Consider the following 17,216-nt stretch of genomic DNA (forward strand, 5'->3'; position numbering starts at 1 on the left):
GAAGACCACTGCTCTATAGACTATCAATCTGATTGGTTGCTCCACTTGTCCTCTGCACAGGTTTCGATAATCCTCACTACTTGTGTTTTCCAGTGATGACAAGAGAATAGAGGCAGCATCTGATGAGCATAGAAACCAGCCCAGCACGTCCATATATAGATACTAAAAAATACTAAATGAAATTGAATAAAAAGTGGTAATAAATGTGAATAAGCCCCTTTCTGAAAGAAAAGTTTGAATTAACCTCCTTTTTCAATGTTTTAAATAAAATTATGTAAACAAAAATAAACATATGCAGTATCTAGAGATGAGTGAACTTACAGTAAATTTGATTCGTCACGAACTTCTCGGCTCGGCAGTTTATGACTTTTCCTGCGTAAATTAGTTCAGCTTTCAGGTGCTTCGGTGGGCTGGAAAAGGTGGATACAGTCCTAGGAAAGAGTCTCCTAGGACTGTATCCACCTTTTCCAGCCCACCGGAGCACCGGAAAGCTGTACTAATTTATGCAGGAAAAGTCATAAACTGCCGAGCCGAGAAGTTCGTGACGAATCGAATTTACTGTAAGTTCGCTCATCTCTAGTGGAAACCTAACCTCACAATTTTTCTTTGTGTTAGTTCCACTCCTGGTTTTGGCAAACAACACTGATCAAAATACTATTGTGTGAACCCAGACTTAGGGTACGTTCACACGCGCAGATTTTTTAGCGGGTTTTTCGCTGCATATTTGAAAGTGGGCGGGCTCTTCTCGGCTGTCCGCAGCCGATTTTCCGCAGTGGAATGTACACTGCGGAAAATCTGCCGCAAGCCCCATTGAAGTCGGTAGGGACTGTGGCGGATTTTCCGCAGCGTAAACTCAGCTGCGGAAAATCTGCTGCGGACAGCTGAGAAGAGCCCGCCCACTTTCAAATACGCAGCGGAAAACTTGCTAAACAATCCGCGCATGTGAACGTACCCTACTGTTCTCTGCGCCTGGCAGAATAAAAATCCCGGGCAATCTCTGCAGCCTGAGAGCAATGTGATCAGGAGATAAAACTGAGTTCAGACAAAAACCTCCACCCTTGCAAATGGTGTGTGGGTAAGGGTTAATAAAACTCTGCTATATTTTTGGTTGAAATACAAGTCATTGTGTATCAAGTTTAAAAGGGGTACTCCGGTGGAAAACAAATTATTATTTTTTTTAATCACCTGTTGTCAGAAAGTTAAACAGTAGTAAGTGACTACTAATTTAAAAATATTAACCCTTCCTATACTTACCAGCTGCTGAATGCTCCACAGGAAGTTCTACTCTTTTATTTATTTATTTTCTGTCTGACCACAGTGCTTTCTGCTGACACCTCTGTCCATTTTCGGAACTGTCCAGAGTACGAGCAAATCCCCATAGCAAACCTCTCCTGCTCTGGACAGTTCCTGACATGGACAGAGGTGTCAGCAGAGAGCACTTTGGACAGACAGAAAGGAAATTCAAAAAGAAAAGAACTACAGCAGCTGATAAGTACCGGAAGAATTAAGATTTTTTTTTAATAGAAGTAATTTACAAATTTGTTTAACTTTCTGATACTTGTTGATTTAAAATAAATCTACTGACAGGAGTCGCGTTCACGTGTAATTGGGTTGTGGTTTCCATGTTCTCTAGTGGGGTAAAAAGAATAAAAATAAACACATCACCTTATCCCGTTATCCTTTTATCCATTACTCCAGTGTTTCTCAACCTGGGTGCCTCCAGCTGTTGCAAAACTACAACTCCCAGCATGCCCGGACAGCCAAAGGCTGTCCGGGCATGCTGGGAGTTGTAGTTTTGCAACAGCTGGAGGTGCCCAGGTTGGGAAACGCTGCATTACGCACATGGTACACACACAGGATCAGTAAACCGTATAAGGTTTCAAGTTAAAAACCGTACGGAACCGTATAGAAAACCGTATGCATTGACTTAACATTGTAAACCGTACGTCAAACGCATCATCCAGTTTAGTCCGCTTTGCATCTTACACGGTTTTGTCGTTTTTTTTAGCCGTACCCAAAACCGTAGTCTACCACGTTTTTTGGTCCGGGTGAAAAACCGTATTAAACCGTATACGTTTTTTTTTTTTTTACATGGGAGTCAATGGGAACCCTACAGAACCATATGTGCGTAAGGTTCCATCTGGTTTTCACCATACGGTTTTTACTTTGCACAGTTTTTTTTTTTTTGGAATTTCAATCAAACAAGTGAAACTTTATTCAAAATGGAAAAGTGAAAAGTTAAAAAGGTATATGTATTTTTTTCTTAAAAAAAACGGATGCAACCGGACATCATTTTTCAAACCATATATGGTTTTTAACTGTATACGGGTTGTAATTTGTACTCAAATTTATTTGTTTTGAGGAATCCGTTTTTCATCCAAAACCTGATACGGGAACTGTATTGCAAAAACGTGGTGTACATGCACCCTAAGGCTGGGTTCACACTACGATTTTCAAATACGGTAACCGTATACGGTTTTCCGCAAAAAAACGTATACGACAGTATCCGAAACTGTATGCATAGAGCATGCATTGTAAACCGTATTCCAAATGTTGTGTACGGTTGCATCCGTTTTGCCTCAGATACGGTTTTGCTGATTTTTCAACCGTAGGCAAAAACGCTGTCGACCACGTTTTTGCCTCCGGTTGGAAAACCGTATGCGAACCGTATGCGGTTCTTTTAACATTGTTGTCTATGAGAACCGTACACAGAATTTCATAATTCTTTTGCACACGGTTTTTCTAATCCGTTTTTTGGAGTTGACACATGCGCAGAAGGAATTTCAATAGAACAATAGTAACTTTATTAAATTGCTTGAAAACTAATTCCAACAAAATAGCAAAAACAGAGGCAAAAACGGAGGCAAACGGATAGAACCGTACGGGGAAAAACAGTATTTGGAGTCATACGGTTGTATACAATTGCATACGGTTTTTGCCATACGCTTTTTAGCGGAAAACCGTATACGGTAACCGTATTTGTAAAACGTAGTGTGAACCCAGCCTAACATATATACAATTAATCTTCCCGAATAACAACCAACCAGCCAAACATTCTAGTTCAGACATTTGAACACATATATTATTCTTACCTTTCTCTGCAGTCGTTGTAACAAAACAGCATAAAGAAAGCGACACCATACCAATGATGAGGGCCGGTCTGGGCATCGTGGCACGATTTTAGTTTGTTGGTCACTATCCCAATAAAACAACACGATACTGGCTAATTGCGCTCTTTAATATCTGTTATAAGTTCTCTTTTTGTATCGGTTGTGTAATCCTGTCTATGGTAAATTAGATACAATTGGCTTTATTTGTCTGCTGCCTGTTCCTGTTTTCTGGACATGAAAGATTTTGGGGATTTTCACCAAGTGGGATCGGCATGCGTGAGCAGACAGACGGGCTTTGTATGTGTGGTAGTAACGCTGTAGGTTTGGGAAAGTTTTGCAGCCTAACACTTCAGTTTCAAGCTTGGTGGACCCACAGTGAAGTAGTCAGCATTGTGGCGAATCTGTTCTGAGAAAGGAGGGCAGAAAAGCTTATCGAGCATTTCAAATTCCTGCGGCTTATAACAATAATTCTCTTTGCTTCATAAAATGTTGACGGTCAAAAGGTGAAGCTAAAAATATAAGTTTTAACTGTTAAATTATTAATATATCATGTTCTGGGCCACGCTTATGAGCTGTTAGTTTTATATACCTTATATGAAGGATAGCCTTATGCCTATATCTATCTTATATGAAGGATAGCCTTATACCTATCTCTATCTTATATGAAGGATAGCCTTATACCTATCTCTATCTTATATGAAGGATAGCCTTATGCCTATATCTATCTTATATGAAGGATAGCCTTATACCTATCTCTATCTTATATGAAGGATAGCCTTATACCTATCTCTATCTTATATGAAGGATAGCTTTATACCTATCTCTATCTTATATGAAGGATAGCCTTATACCTATCCCTATCTTATATGAAGGATAGCCTTATACCTATCACTATCTTATATGAAGGATAGCCTTATGTCTATCCCTATGTTATATGAAGGATAGCCTTATATCTATCTCTATATTATATGAAGGATAGCCTTATGCCTGGCCCTATCTTATATGAAGGATAGCCTTATACCTATCCCTATCTTATATGAAGGATAGCCTTATGCCTATCTCTGTCTTATATGAAGGATAGCCTTATACCTATCCCTATCGTATATGAAGGATATCCTTATGCCTGGCCCTATCTTATATGAAGGATAGCCTTATGTCTATCCCTATCTTATATGAAGGATAGCCTTATGCCTATCTCTATCTTATATGAAGGATAGCCTTATGTCTATCCCTATCTTATATGAAGGATAGCCTTATACCTATCCCTATCTTATATGAAGGATAGCCTTATGCCTATATCTATCTTATATGAAGGATAGCCTTATGCCTATATCTATCTTATATGAAGGATAGCCTTATGCCTATATCTATCTTATATGAAGGATAGCCTTATGCCTATATCTATCTTATATGAAGGATAGCCTTATGCCTATATCTATCTTATATGAAGGATAGCCTTATGCCTATCTCTGTCTTATATGAAGGATAGCCTTATGCCTATCCCTATCTTATATGAAGGATAGCCTTATGTCTATCCCTATCTTATATGAAGGATAGCCTTATGCCTATATCTATCTTATTTCTGGTGACGTTATTACGCTGCTGCGTCGGCGCGGCGTGCGTAGTGACGTAATAACGACTCCGGAAAGCGAGGCCCGGACCCTGGAGAAGATGCGGAAGACGCTGGAGGATCCCGAAGTGGACCCGGAGTAGCGGGAATAGGTAAGTGTCCGGGATGCTTAAACTGCTATCCGACAGCAGCTTAAGCATTTTGCCCCAACATTTTGCCCCGACATATAAAAGCATCGTATGTCGATTTCATCATATGTCGGGGCCATCGTAGGTCCGGGGGTTACTGTACCATGAAATACACAGTAAAAAAAAAACACCATTTTGCAACTTTTGGGGGCTTCCGTTTATACAAAAAGTAGTATACTTAAAGGGGTTGTGCGCTGTCCTGACTTTCGGAGCTCCGCTCACAGCGTCCGGAAATTCATTACTCCAAAAGCTGTGTGCGGGCTTCCGTGTTCGCAGCCGCTGGGCGTGACGTCACGCCCGCCCCCTCGTGACGTCTCGCCCGCCCCCTCGTGACGTCTCGCCTGCCCCCTCAACGAAAGTCTATGGGAAGGGGGCGCGAAAGTCAGGGCAGCGCACAACCCCTTTAAAATCAACCTCTTCTGACCCCTATAACTTTAGCATTTTTCCTTATACTGGGATGTGTGAGGGCTCATCTTTCGCGCTTTGATCAGTAGTTTTTACTGGTACCATTTTTGTTTTGATGTGTCTTTTCGATCGCTTTTTTTTTAATTTATTTTTTATGGTATATGAAATAACTAAAAATTAGCAATTGTGGACTTTGGTATTTTTTTTAACAATTATGCCATTGACCGTGTGGGATAATTAACGTTATATTGGAATAGCTTGGACATTTATGGATTCTTAAATCAATAAATGGGGTGGGTGTGTTAAATGCAGTGTGTGGGAATTATGTAGTGCAGTGTTTTCCAAACAATGTATCTCCAGCTGTTGCAAAACTACAACTCCCAGTATGCCCAGACAGCTGTTGGCTTTCTGGGCATACTGGGAGTTGTAGTTTTGTAACAGCTGGATGCACACTGTTTGGAAAACACAGACATAGTAATTTGTAGGTTACCTTCACATGATACACATTCCTCTATACAGGAACTTCTTCCTGGGCCTCCATTGCATAGTAGTCAGGCTCCTCCCACCCATGCGACTGATCACATGGTAATGACATCACCAAAGGTCCTCTGCCTCCCATACAAAGCCCGATGTTCGGCAGTTATCGCTCCATTGTGCTGCTGTCGTCTGTAAGAGCCTTATCCAGGGAGGAGAGGACAGATTGCAGGAAGTATTTTGCAGCTGCCAGTGAAAGCAGGAGACTGCTGCTTAAACAGCAGTATTCTGTGCTGGGGCTGCTGAAGGGGGGTGCAGCAGGGGCCCGCCCCCCCTGGGAGATGGGGCCCCTTACTGGAGTACTGGCTATACCCCCCTGATGCCGGCCCTGTGCCTATCTCTATCGTATATGAAGGATAACCTTATGTCTATCCCTATCTTATATAAAGGATAGCCTTATGCCTATATCTATCTTATATTAAGGATTGCCTAATGCCTATCACTGTCTTATATGAAGGATAGCCATATGCCTATCTCTATCTTATGTGAAGGATAGCTTTATACCTATTCCTATCCCTATCTTATATGAAGGAAAGGCGTAAGGGAGATACTGTATATAATGTGAGGGGTGGATTCACTTATGGGAGATACTGTATATAATGTCCCGATTGGCTATGGAGTCTGGTATAGCGGTGGCATTAGGCCTGGTTAGCTGGTCGGTGGGTGGGGCTACTTGGGCGGCGTACGGTAGATGGTGGTGGGATTGGGAGTCGCTGGTGGCGATGTGTCCGGTGGCTTGTTATGGGAGGTTTTTGGAGGTTTGACTGGCGGTTTTGGGACCTCTGGTAGTTCATGGGGATGGTAGCTTCTTGTCCTGCTTTCAGTTTACGGCGGTTTTCCACAAATGCTTGCGGGTGGCCGGCTTTCGGGCGGAGGAGTACAGTTCTCATTCTTTTCGTATTGGCGCAGCGACTGAGGCTTCTCGGTGGGGGTTGGATCCTGGTGTAATTAAGCGGATCGGGCGGTGGGAGTCTGATCACTTTAAGATTTATGTTAGGCCGGAATTGTTGTAAGTGGTTTAGTTAAGTTCTGTACAGGCATGTTCTTTTCTTTCTTGTAGGTTCCAGGAAATGCCTGGTTTGGATAATCATCCATTCATACGTGGTCAGAGGGGGTGCAAGGGCTGGAGGGTTGTCAGTTGGGTTTTTCCAGGTCGGAGGTGGAGGTTCGCTGGCTGGGTCAAGGCGGTATGCGGTGGTCCGAGTTACTGCCCTGTGTTCATTTCTATGCTAGAATGGACAGGAACCCGGATGTCGTGGTCTTGCATCTTGGGGGGAACGACCTGGGATTTCGTACGTCCAGGGATTCGATGCGGGACGTCAAGCTGGACGTGCTGAGACTCTGGTCGGCTTTCCCTGGACTGCTAGTCATCTGGTCGGACATAGTGGCTGGGAGGCGTTGGAGGGGTGCCAGGTCGGTGGCTGGACTGAATCTTGCTCGGGCTAAGGTGAACAAGGCGGTGGGGAGGTTCATGGCACAAAATGGAGGGCTGGTGGCGCGCCATTCGCAGTTGAAAAGTGGAGACCCAGATTTTTTTGCTTCGGATTTGGTCCACCTCAACGTCTTTGGAATGGACCTATGGCTGTTGAATATTTGTGAGGCGGTGGAGCGGGCCTTGAGGGTGTGGTGGAACGTGGCTGAGAAAGGGGTCACTCGCCCTCGTTGTGGAAGGGACAGGAGAGACTGGGAGTAAAGTGGGGCGTGGAGGAGATACGCCCTAGTGGTATGGTTCCTGTGACCAAGGAAGGATACGAGGCTCCGAAGTGGTGCTCCAGGGCCAGGTGTTGCTCGTCCGAGAGCAAGAGTAGGAGACCCCAGAATTTCAGGTATATGGAAAGAAAGTGGACGGTGCCTCTGGGTCTTCTCCTGGTAAAGTTTTGGTTAAGTGTTTGGTTATATATATGTTGTACGATGTTAATACAAAGTTATTTTTGCACAATGTTTTAATTGTTAATAATAAAATTGGTCTGCTGTGGCCTTAGCGCCATACAAATGTGTCGGTCATTATTGGTGGATTGTTGCGAGGTGGGTATGGTCAGGGACAGGCAGCTAGAATCTCCCTTAGTCATGTGAGGAGTGGACTCACTTATGGGAGATACTGTGTATAATGTGAGGGGTGGACTCACTTATGGGAGATACTGTATGTAATGTGAGGGGTGGACTCACTTATGGGAGATACTGTATATATAATGTGAGGGGTGGACTCACTTATGGGAGATACTGTGTATAATGTGAGGGGTGGACTCACTTATGGGAGATACTGTGTATAATGTGAGGGGTGGACTCACTTATGGGAGATACTGTATATATAATGTGAGGGGTGGACTCACTTATGGGAGAAACTGTGTATAATGTGAGAGGTGGATTCACTTATGGGATATACTGTATATATTATGTGAGGGGTGGACTCACTTATGGGATAAACTGTATATATAATGTGAGGGGTGGAGTCACTTATGGGAGATACTGTATATATAATGTGAGGGGTGGACTCACTTATGGGAGATACTGTATATATAATGTGAGGGGTGGACTCACTTATGGGAGATACTGTATATATAATGTGAGGGGTGGACTCACTTATGGGAGATACTGTATATAATGTGAGGGGTGGAGTCACTTATGGGAGATACTGTATATATAATGTGAGGGGTGGACTCACTTATGGGAGATACTGTATATAATGTGAGGGGTGGACTCACTTATGGGGGGTACTGTATATAATGTGAGGGGTGGACTCACTTATGGGAGATACTGTATATAATGTGAGGGGTGGAGTCACTTATGGGAGATACTGTATATATAATGTGAGGGGTGGACTTACTTATGGGATATACTGTATATATAATGTGAGGGGTGGACTCACTTATGGGATATTCTGTATATATAATGTGAGGGATGGACTCACTTATGGGAGATACTGTATATATAATGTGAGGGGTGGACTCACTTATGGGATATACTGTATATATAATGTGAGGGGTGGACTCACTTATGGGATATACTGTATATATAATGTGAGGGGTGGACTCACTTATGGGGGATACTGTACATATAATGTGAGGGGTGGACTCACTTATGGGATATACTGTATATATAATGTGAGGGGTGGACTCACTTATGGGAGATACTGTATATATAATGTGAGGGGTGGACTCACTTATGGGAGATACTGTATATAATGTGAGGGGTGGAGTCACTTATGGGATATACTGTATATATAATGTGAGGGGTGGACTCACTTATGGGATATACTGTATATATAATGTGAGGGGTGGACTAACTTATGGGAGATACTGTATATATAATGTGAGGGGTGGACTCACTTATGGGGGATACTGTACATATAATGTGAGGGGTGGACTCACTTATGGGAGATACTGTATATATAATGTGAGGGGTGGACTCACTTATGGGAGATACTGTATATATAATGTGAGGGGTGGACTCACTTATGGGAGATACTATATATATAATGTGAGGGGTGGACTCACTTATGGGAGATACTATATATAATGTGAGGGGTGGACTCACTTATGGGAGATACTGTATATATAATGTGAGGGGTGGACTCACTTATGGGATATACTGTATATATAATGTGAGGGGTGTACTCACTTATGGGAGATACTGTGTATATAATGTGAGCGGTGGACTCACTTATGGGATATACTGTATATATAATGTGAGGGGTGGACTCACTTATGGGAGATACTGTATATATAATGTGAGCGGTGGACTCACTTATGGGATATACTGTATATATAATGTGAGGGGTGGACTCACTTATGGGATATACTGTATATATAATGTGAGGGGTGGACTCACTTATGGGAGATACTGTATATATAATGTGAGGGGTGGAGTCACTTATGTGATATACTGTATATATAATGTGAGGGGTGGACTCACTTATGGGAGATACTGTATATATAATGTGATGGATGGACTCACTTATGGGATATACTGTATATAATGTGAGGGGTGGACTCACTTATGGGATATACTGTATATATTATGTGAGGGGTGGACTCACTTATGGGATATACTGTATATATAATGTGAGGGGTGGAGTCACTTATGGGAGATACTGTATATATAATGTGAGGGGTGGACTCACTTATGGGAGATACTGTATATATAATGTGAGGGGTGGACTCACTTATGGGAGATACTGTATATATAATGTGAGGGGTGGACTCACTTATGGGAGATACTGTATATAATGTGAGGGGTGGAGTCACTTATGGGAGATACTGTATATATAATGTGAGGGGTGGACTCACTTATGGGAGATACTGTATATAATGTGAGGGGTGGACTCACTTATGGGGGGTACTGTATATAATGTGAGGGGTGGACTCACTTATGGGAGATACTGTATATAATGTGAGGGGTGGAGTCACTTATGGGAGATACTGTATATATAATGTGAGGGGTGGACTTACTTATGGGATATACTGTATATATAATGTGAGGGGTGGACTCACTTATGGGATATACTGTATATATAATGTGAGGGATGGACTCACTTATGGGAGATACTGTATATATAATGTGAGGGGTGGACTCACTTATGGGATATACTGTATATATAATGTGAGGGGTGGACTCACTTATGGGATATACTGTATATATAATGTGAGGGGTGGACTCACTTATGGGGGATACTGTACATATAATGTGAGGGGTGGACTCACTTATGAGATATACTGTATATATAATGTGAGGGGTGGACTCACTTATGGGAGATACTGTATATATAATGTGAGGGGTGGACTCACTTATGGGAGATACTGTATATATAATGTGAGGGGTGGACTCACTTATGGGAGATACTGTATATAATGTGAGGGGTGGACTCACTTATAGGATATACTGTATATATAATGTGAGGGGTGGACTCACTTATGGGATATACTATATATATAATGTGAGGGGTGGAGTCACTTATGGGATATACTGTATATATAATGTGAGGGGTGGAGTCACTTATGGGATATACTGTATATATAATGTGAGGGGTGGACTCACTTATGGGATATACTGTATATATAATGTGAGGGGTGGACTCACTTATGGGAGATACTGTATATATAATGTGAGGGGTGGACTCTCTTATGGGATATACTGTATATATAATGTGAGGGGTGGACTCACTTATGGGGGATACTGTACATATAATGTGAGGGGTGGACTCACTTATGGGAGATACTGTATATATAATGTGAGGGGTGGACTCACTTATGGGAGATACTGTATATATAATGTGAGGGGTGGACTCACTTATGGGAGATACTATATATATAATGTGAGGGGTGGACTCACTTATGGGAGATACTATATATAATGTGAGGGGTGGACTCACTTATGGGAGATACTGTATATATAATGTGAGGGGTGGACTCACTTATGGGATATACTGTATATATAATGTGAGGGGTGGACTCACTTATGGGAGATACTGTGTATATAATGTGAGGGGTGGACTCACTTATGGGAGATACTGTATATATAATGTGAGGGGTGGACTCACTTATGGGATATACTGTATATATAATGTGAGGGGTGGACTCACTTATGGGATATACTGTATATATAATGTGAGGGGTGGACTCACTTATGGGAGATACTGTATATATAATGTGAGGGGTGGAGTCACTTATGTGATATACTGTATATATAATGTGAGGGGTGGACTCACTTATGGGAGATACTGTATATATAATGTGATGGATGGACTCACTTATGGGAGATACTGTATATATATAATGTGAGGGGTGGAGTCACTTATGGGAGATACTGTATATATAATGTGAGGGGTGGACTCACTTATGGGATATACTGTATATAATGTGAGGGGTGGACTCTCTTATGGGATATACTGTATATATAATGTAAGGGGTGGACTCACTTATGGGATATACTGTATATATAATGTGAGGGGTGGAGTCACTTATGGGATATACTGTATATATAATGTGAGGGGTGGACTCACTTATGGGGGATACTGCACATATAATGTGAGGGGTGGACTCACTTATGGGATATACTGTATATATAATGTGAGGGGTGGACTCACTTATAGGAGATACTGTATATATAATGTGGGGGGTGGACTCACTTATGGGAGATACTGTATATATAATGTGAGGGGTGGACTCACTTATGCGAGATACTGTATATATAATGTGAGGGGTGGACTCACTTATGGGAGATACTGTATATAATGTGAGGGGTGGAGTCACTTATGGTATATACTGTATATATAATGTGAGGGGTGGACTCACTTATGGGAGATACTATATATAATGTGAGGGGTGGACTCACTTATGGGAGATACTGTATATAATGTGAGGGGTGGACTCACTTATGGGAGATACTGTATATATAATGTGAGGGGTGGACTCACTTCTGGGATATACTGTATATATAATGTGAGGGGTGGAGTCACTTATGGGAGATACTATATATAATGTGAGGGGTGGACTCACTTATGGGAGATACTGTATATATAATGTGAGGGGTGGACTCACTTATGGGATATACTGTATATATAATGTGAGGGGTGGACTCACTTATGGGAGATACTATATATATAATGTGAGGGGAGAACTCACTTATGGGAGATACTATATATATAATGTGAGGGGTGGACTCACTTATGGGAGATACTATATATATAATGTGAGGGGTGGAGTCACTTATGGGATATACTGTATATATAATGTGAGGGGTGGACTCACTTATGGGATATACTGTATATATAATGTGAGGGGTGGACTCACTTCTGGGAGATACTGTATATATAATGTGAGGGGTGGACTCACTTATGGGATATACTGTATATAATGTGAGGGGTGGACTCACTTATGGGATATACTGTATATAATGTGAGGGGTGGACTCACTTATGGGAGATACTGTATATCTATATAATGTGAGGGGTGGAGTCACTTATGGGAGATACTGTATATATAATGGGAGGGGTGGACTCACTTATGGGAAATACTGTATATATAATGTGAGGGGTGGACTCACTTATGGGATATACTGTATATATAATGTGAGGGGGGGACTCACTTATGAGATATACTTGATATATAATGTGAGGGGTGGAGTCACTTATGGGATATACTGTATGTAATGTGAGGGGTGGACTCACTTATGGGATATACTGTATATATAATGTGAGGGGTGGACTCACTTATGGGAGATACTGTATATATAATGTGAGGGGTGGACTCACTTATGGGAGATACTGTACATATAATGTGAGGGGTGGACTCACTTATGGGAAATACTGTATATATAATGTGAGGGGTGGACTCACTTATTGGAGATACTGTATATAATGTGAGGGGTGGACTCACTTATGGGAGATACTGTATATATAATGTGAGGGGTGGACTCACTTATTGGAGATACTGTATATAATGTGAGGGGTGGACTCACTTATGGGAGATACTGTATATATAATGTGAGGGGTGGAATCACTTATGGGAGATACTGTATATATAATGTGAGGGGTGGAGTCACTTATGGGAGATACTGTGTATAATGTGAGGGGTGGAGTCACTTATGGGATATACTGTATATATAATGTGAGGGGTGGAGTCACTTATGGCATATACTGTATATATAATGTGAGGGGTGGACTCACTTATGGGAGATACTGTATATAATGTGAGGGGTGGACTCACTTATGGGATATACTGTATATATATAATGTGAGGGGTGGAGTCACTTATGGGATATACTGTATATAATGTGAGGGGTGGACTCACTTATGGGATATACTGTATATATAATGTGAGGGGTGGACTCACTTATGGGAAACACTGTATATATATAATGTGAGGGGTGGAGTCACTTATGGGATATACTGTATATAATGTGAGGGGTGGACTCACTTATGGGATATACTGTATATATAATGTGAGGGGTGGACTCACTTATGGGATATACTGTATATATAATGTGAGGGGTGGACTCACTTATGGGATATACTGTATATATAATGTGAGGGGTGGACTCACTTATGGGAGATACTGTATATAATGTGAGGGGTGGACTCACTTATGGGAGATACTGTATATATAATGTGAGGGGTGGACTCACTTATGGGAGATACTGTATATAATGTGAGGAGTGGACTCACTTATAGGATATACTTTATATATAATGTGAGGGGTGTACTCACTTATGGGAGATACTGTATATATAATGTGAGGGGTGGACTCACTTATGGGAGATACTGTATATATAATGTGCGGGGTGGACTCACTTATGGGATATACTGTATATATAATGTGAGGGGTGGACTCACTTATAGGATATACTTTATATATAATGTGAGGGGTGGACTCACTTATGGGAGATACTGTATATATAATGTGAGGGGTGGACTCACTTATGGGAGATACTATATATATAATGTGAGGGGTGGACTCACTTATGTGATATACTGTATATATAATGTGAGGGGTGGACTCACTTATGGGATATACTGTATATATAATGTGAGGGGTGGACTCACTTATAGGATATACTTTATATATAATGTGAGGGGTGGACTCACTTATGTGATATACTGTATATATAATGTGAGGGGTGGACTCACTTATGGGATATACTGTATATATAATGTGAGGGGTGGACTCACTTATAGGATATACTTTATATATAATGTGAGGGGTGGACTCACTTATGGGAGATACTGTATATATAATGTGAGGGGTGGAGTCACTTATGGGATATACTGTATATATAATGTGCGGGGTGGACTCACTTATGGGAGATACTGTATATATAATGTGATGGGTGGACTCACTTATGGGAGATACTGTATATAATGTGAGGGGTGGACTCACTTATGGGATATACTGTATATATAATGTGAGGGGTGGAGTCACTTATGGGATATACTGTATATATAATGTGAGGGGTGGACTCACTTATGGGAGATACTGAATATATAATGTGAGGGGTGGACTCACTTATGGGATATACTGTATATATAATGTGAGGGGTGGACTCACTTATGGGAGATACTGTATATATAATGTGAGGGGTGGACTCACTTATGGGAGATACTGTATATAATGTGAGGGGTGGAGTCACTTATGGGATATACTATATATAATGTGAGGGGTGGAGTCACTTATGGGAGATACTGTATATATAATGTGAGGGGTGGAGTCACTTATGGGATATACTGTATATAATGTGAGGGGTGGAGTCACTTATGGGGGATACTGTATATATAATGTGAGGGGTGGACTCACTTATGGGATATACTGTATATATAATGTGAGGGGTGGAGTCACTTATGGGATATACTGTATATATAATGTGAGGGGTGGAGTCACTTATGGGATATACTGTATATATAATGTGAGGGGTGGAGTCACTTATGGGATATACTGTATATATAATGTGAGGGGTGGAGTCACTTATGGGATATACTGTATATATAATGTGAGGGGTGGAGTCACTTATGGGATATACTGTATATATAATGTGAGGGGTGGACTCACTTATGGGAGATACTGTATATATAATGTGAGGGGTGGACTCTCTTATGGGATATACTGTATATATAATGTGAGGGGTGGACTCACTTATAGGAGATACTGTATATATAATGTGAGGGGTGGACTCACTTATGGGGGATACTGTACATATAATGTGAGGGGTGGACTCACTTATGGGAGATACTGTATATATAATGTGAGGGGTGGACTCACTTATGGGAGATACTGTATATATAATGTGAGGGGTGGACTCACTTATGGGAGATACTATATATATAATGTGAGGGGTGGACTCACTTATGGGAGATACTATATATAATGTGAGGGGTGGACTCACTTATGGGAGATACTGTATATATAATGTGAGGGGTGGACTCACTTATGGGATATACTGTATATATAATGTGAGGGGTGGACTCACTTATGGGAGATACTGTGTATATAATGTGAGGGGTGGACTCACTTATGGGAGATACTGTATATATAATGTGAGGGGTGGACTCACTTATGGGATATACTGTATATATAATGTGAGGGGTGGACTCACTTATGGGATATACTGTATATATAATGTGAGGGGTGGACTCACTTATGGGAGATACTGTATATATAATGTGAGGGGTGGAGTCACTTATGTGATATACTGTATATATAATGTGAGGGGTGGACTCACTTATGGGAGATACTGTATATATAATGTGATGGATGGACTCACTTATGGGAGATACTGTATATATATAATGTGAGGGGTGGAGTCACTTATGGGAGATACTGTATATATAATGTGAGGGGTGGACTCACTTATGGGATATACTGTATATAATGTGAGGGGTGGACTCTCTTATGGGATATACTGTATATATAATGTAAGGGGTGGACTCACTTATGGGATATACTGTATATATAATGTGAGGGGTGGAGTCACTTATGGGATATACTGTATATATAATGTGAGGGGTGGACTCACTTATGGGGGATACTGCACATATAATGTGAGGGGTGGACTCACTTATGGGATATACTGTATATATAATGTGAGGGGTGGACTCACTTATAGGAGATACTGTATATATAATGTGAGGGGTGGACTCACTTATGGGAGATACTGTATATATAATGTGAGGGGTGGACTCACTTATGCGAGATACTGTATATATAATGTGAGGGGTGGACTCACTTATGGGAGATACTGTATATAATGTGAGGGGTGGAGTCACTTATGGTATATACTGTATATATAATGTGAGGGGTGGACTCACTTATGGGAGATACTATATATAATGTGAGGGGTGGACTCACTTATGGGAGATACTGTATATAATGTGAGGGGTGGACTCACTTATGGGAGATACTGTATATATAATGTGAGGGGTGGACTCACTTCTGGGATATACTGTATATATAATTGTCACGATTCGGCTTCCAGGTAGTGGATCCTCTGTGCCAGAGAGGGATTGGCGTGGACCGTGCTAGTGGACCGGTTCTAAGCCACTACTGGTTTTCACCAGAGCCCGCCGCAAAGCGGGATGGTCTTGCTGCGGCGGTAGTGACCAGGTCGTATCCACTAGCAACGGCTCACCTCTCTGGCTGCTGAAGATAGGCGCGGTACAAGGGAGTAGGCAGAAGCAAGGTCAGACGTAACAGAAGGTCGGGGGCAGGCGGCAAGGTTCGTAGTCAGGATGGGTAGCAGAAGTTCAGGTACACAGGCTTTGGACACACTAAACGCTTTCACTGGCACAAGGCAACAAGATCCGGCAAGGGAGTGCAAGGGAGGAGACTAGATATAGCCAGGGAACAGGTGGGAGCCAATTAAGCTAATTGGGCCAGGCACCAATCATTGGTGCACTGGCCCTTTAAGTCTCAGAGAGCTGGCG

General features: G+C 41.7%; 1 protein-coding gene across 6 annotated transcripts in view; it reads right to left on the reverse strand.

Annotated features, from left to right (window-relative positions):
• The window catches only part of LOC130275484 (complement factor H-like), a 162,024-nt gene that overhangs the window by 89,575 nt on the left and 55,233 nt on the right, over window positions 1-17,216 (reverse strand). For 3 of the 6 annotated variants that reach the window (XM_056523521.1, XM_056523522.1, XM_056523520.1), the window contains one exon: window positions 1,576-1,629. The exons of 1 other annotated variant lie outside the window; for it this stretch is intronic. In XM_056523521.1, coding sequence (XP_056379496.1) covers window positions 1,576-1,629 — 54 coding nt within the window. Of the gene's footprint in view, window positions 1-1,575; window positions 1,630-3,092; window positions 3,512-17,216 lie in introns of all 6 variants that reach the window. 2 more of the 6 variants (XM_056523524.1, XM_056523525.1) reach the window with 2 other exon arrangements.

This window comes from Hyla sarda, chromosome 6 (assembly GCF_029499605.1).
Source record: "Hyla sarda isolate aHylSar1 chromosome 6, aHylSar1.hap1, whole genome shotgun sequence".
Lineage (NCBI taxonomy): Eukaryota > Metazoa > Chordata > Amphibia > Anura > Hylidae > Hyla > Hyla sarda.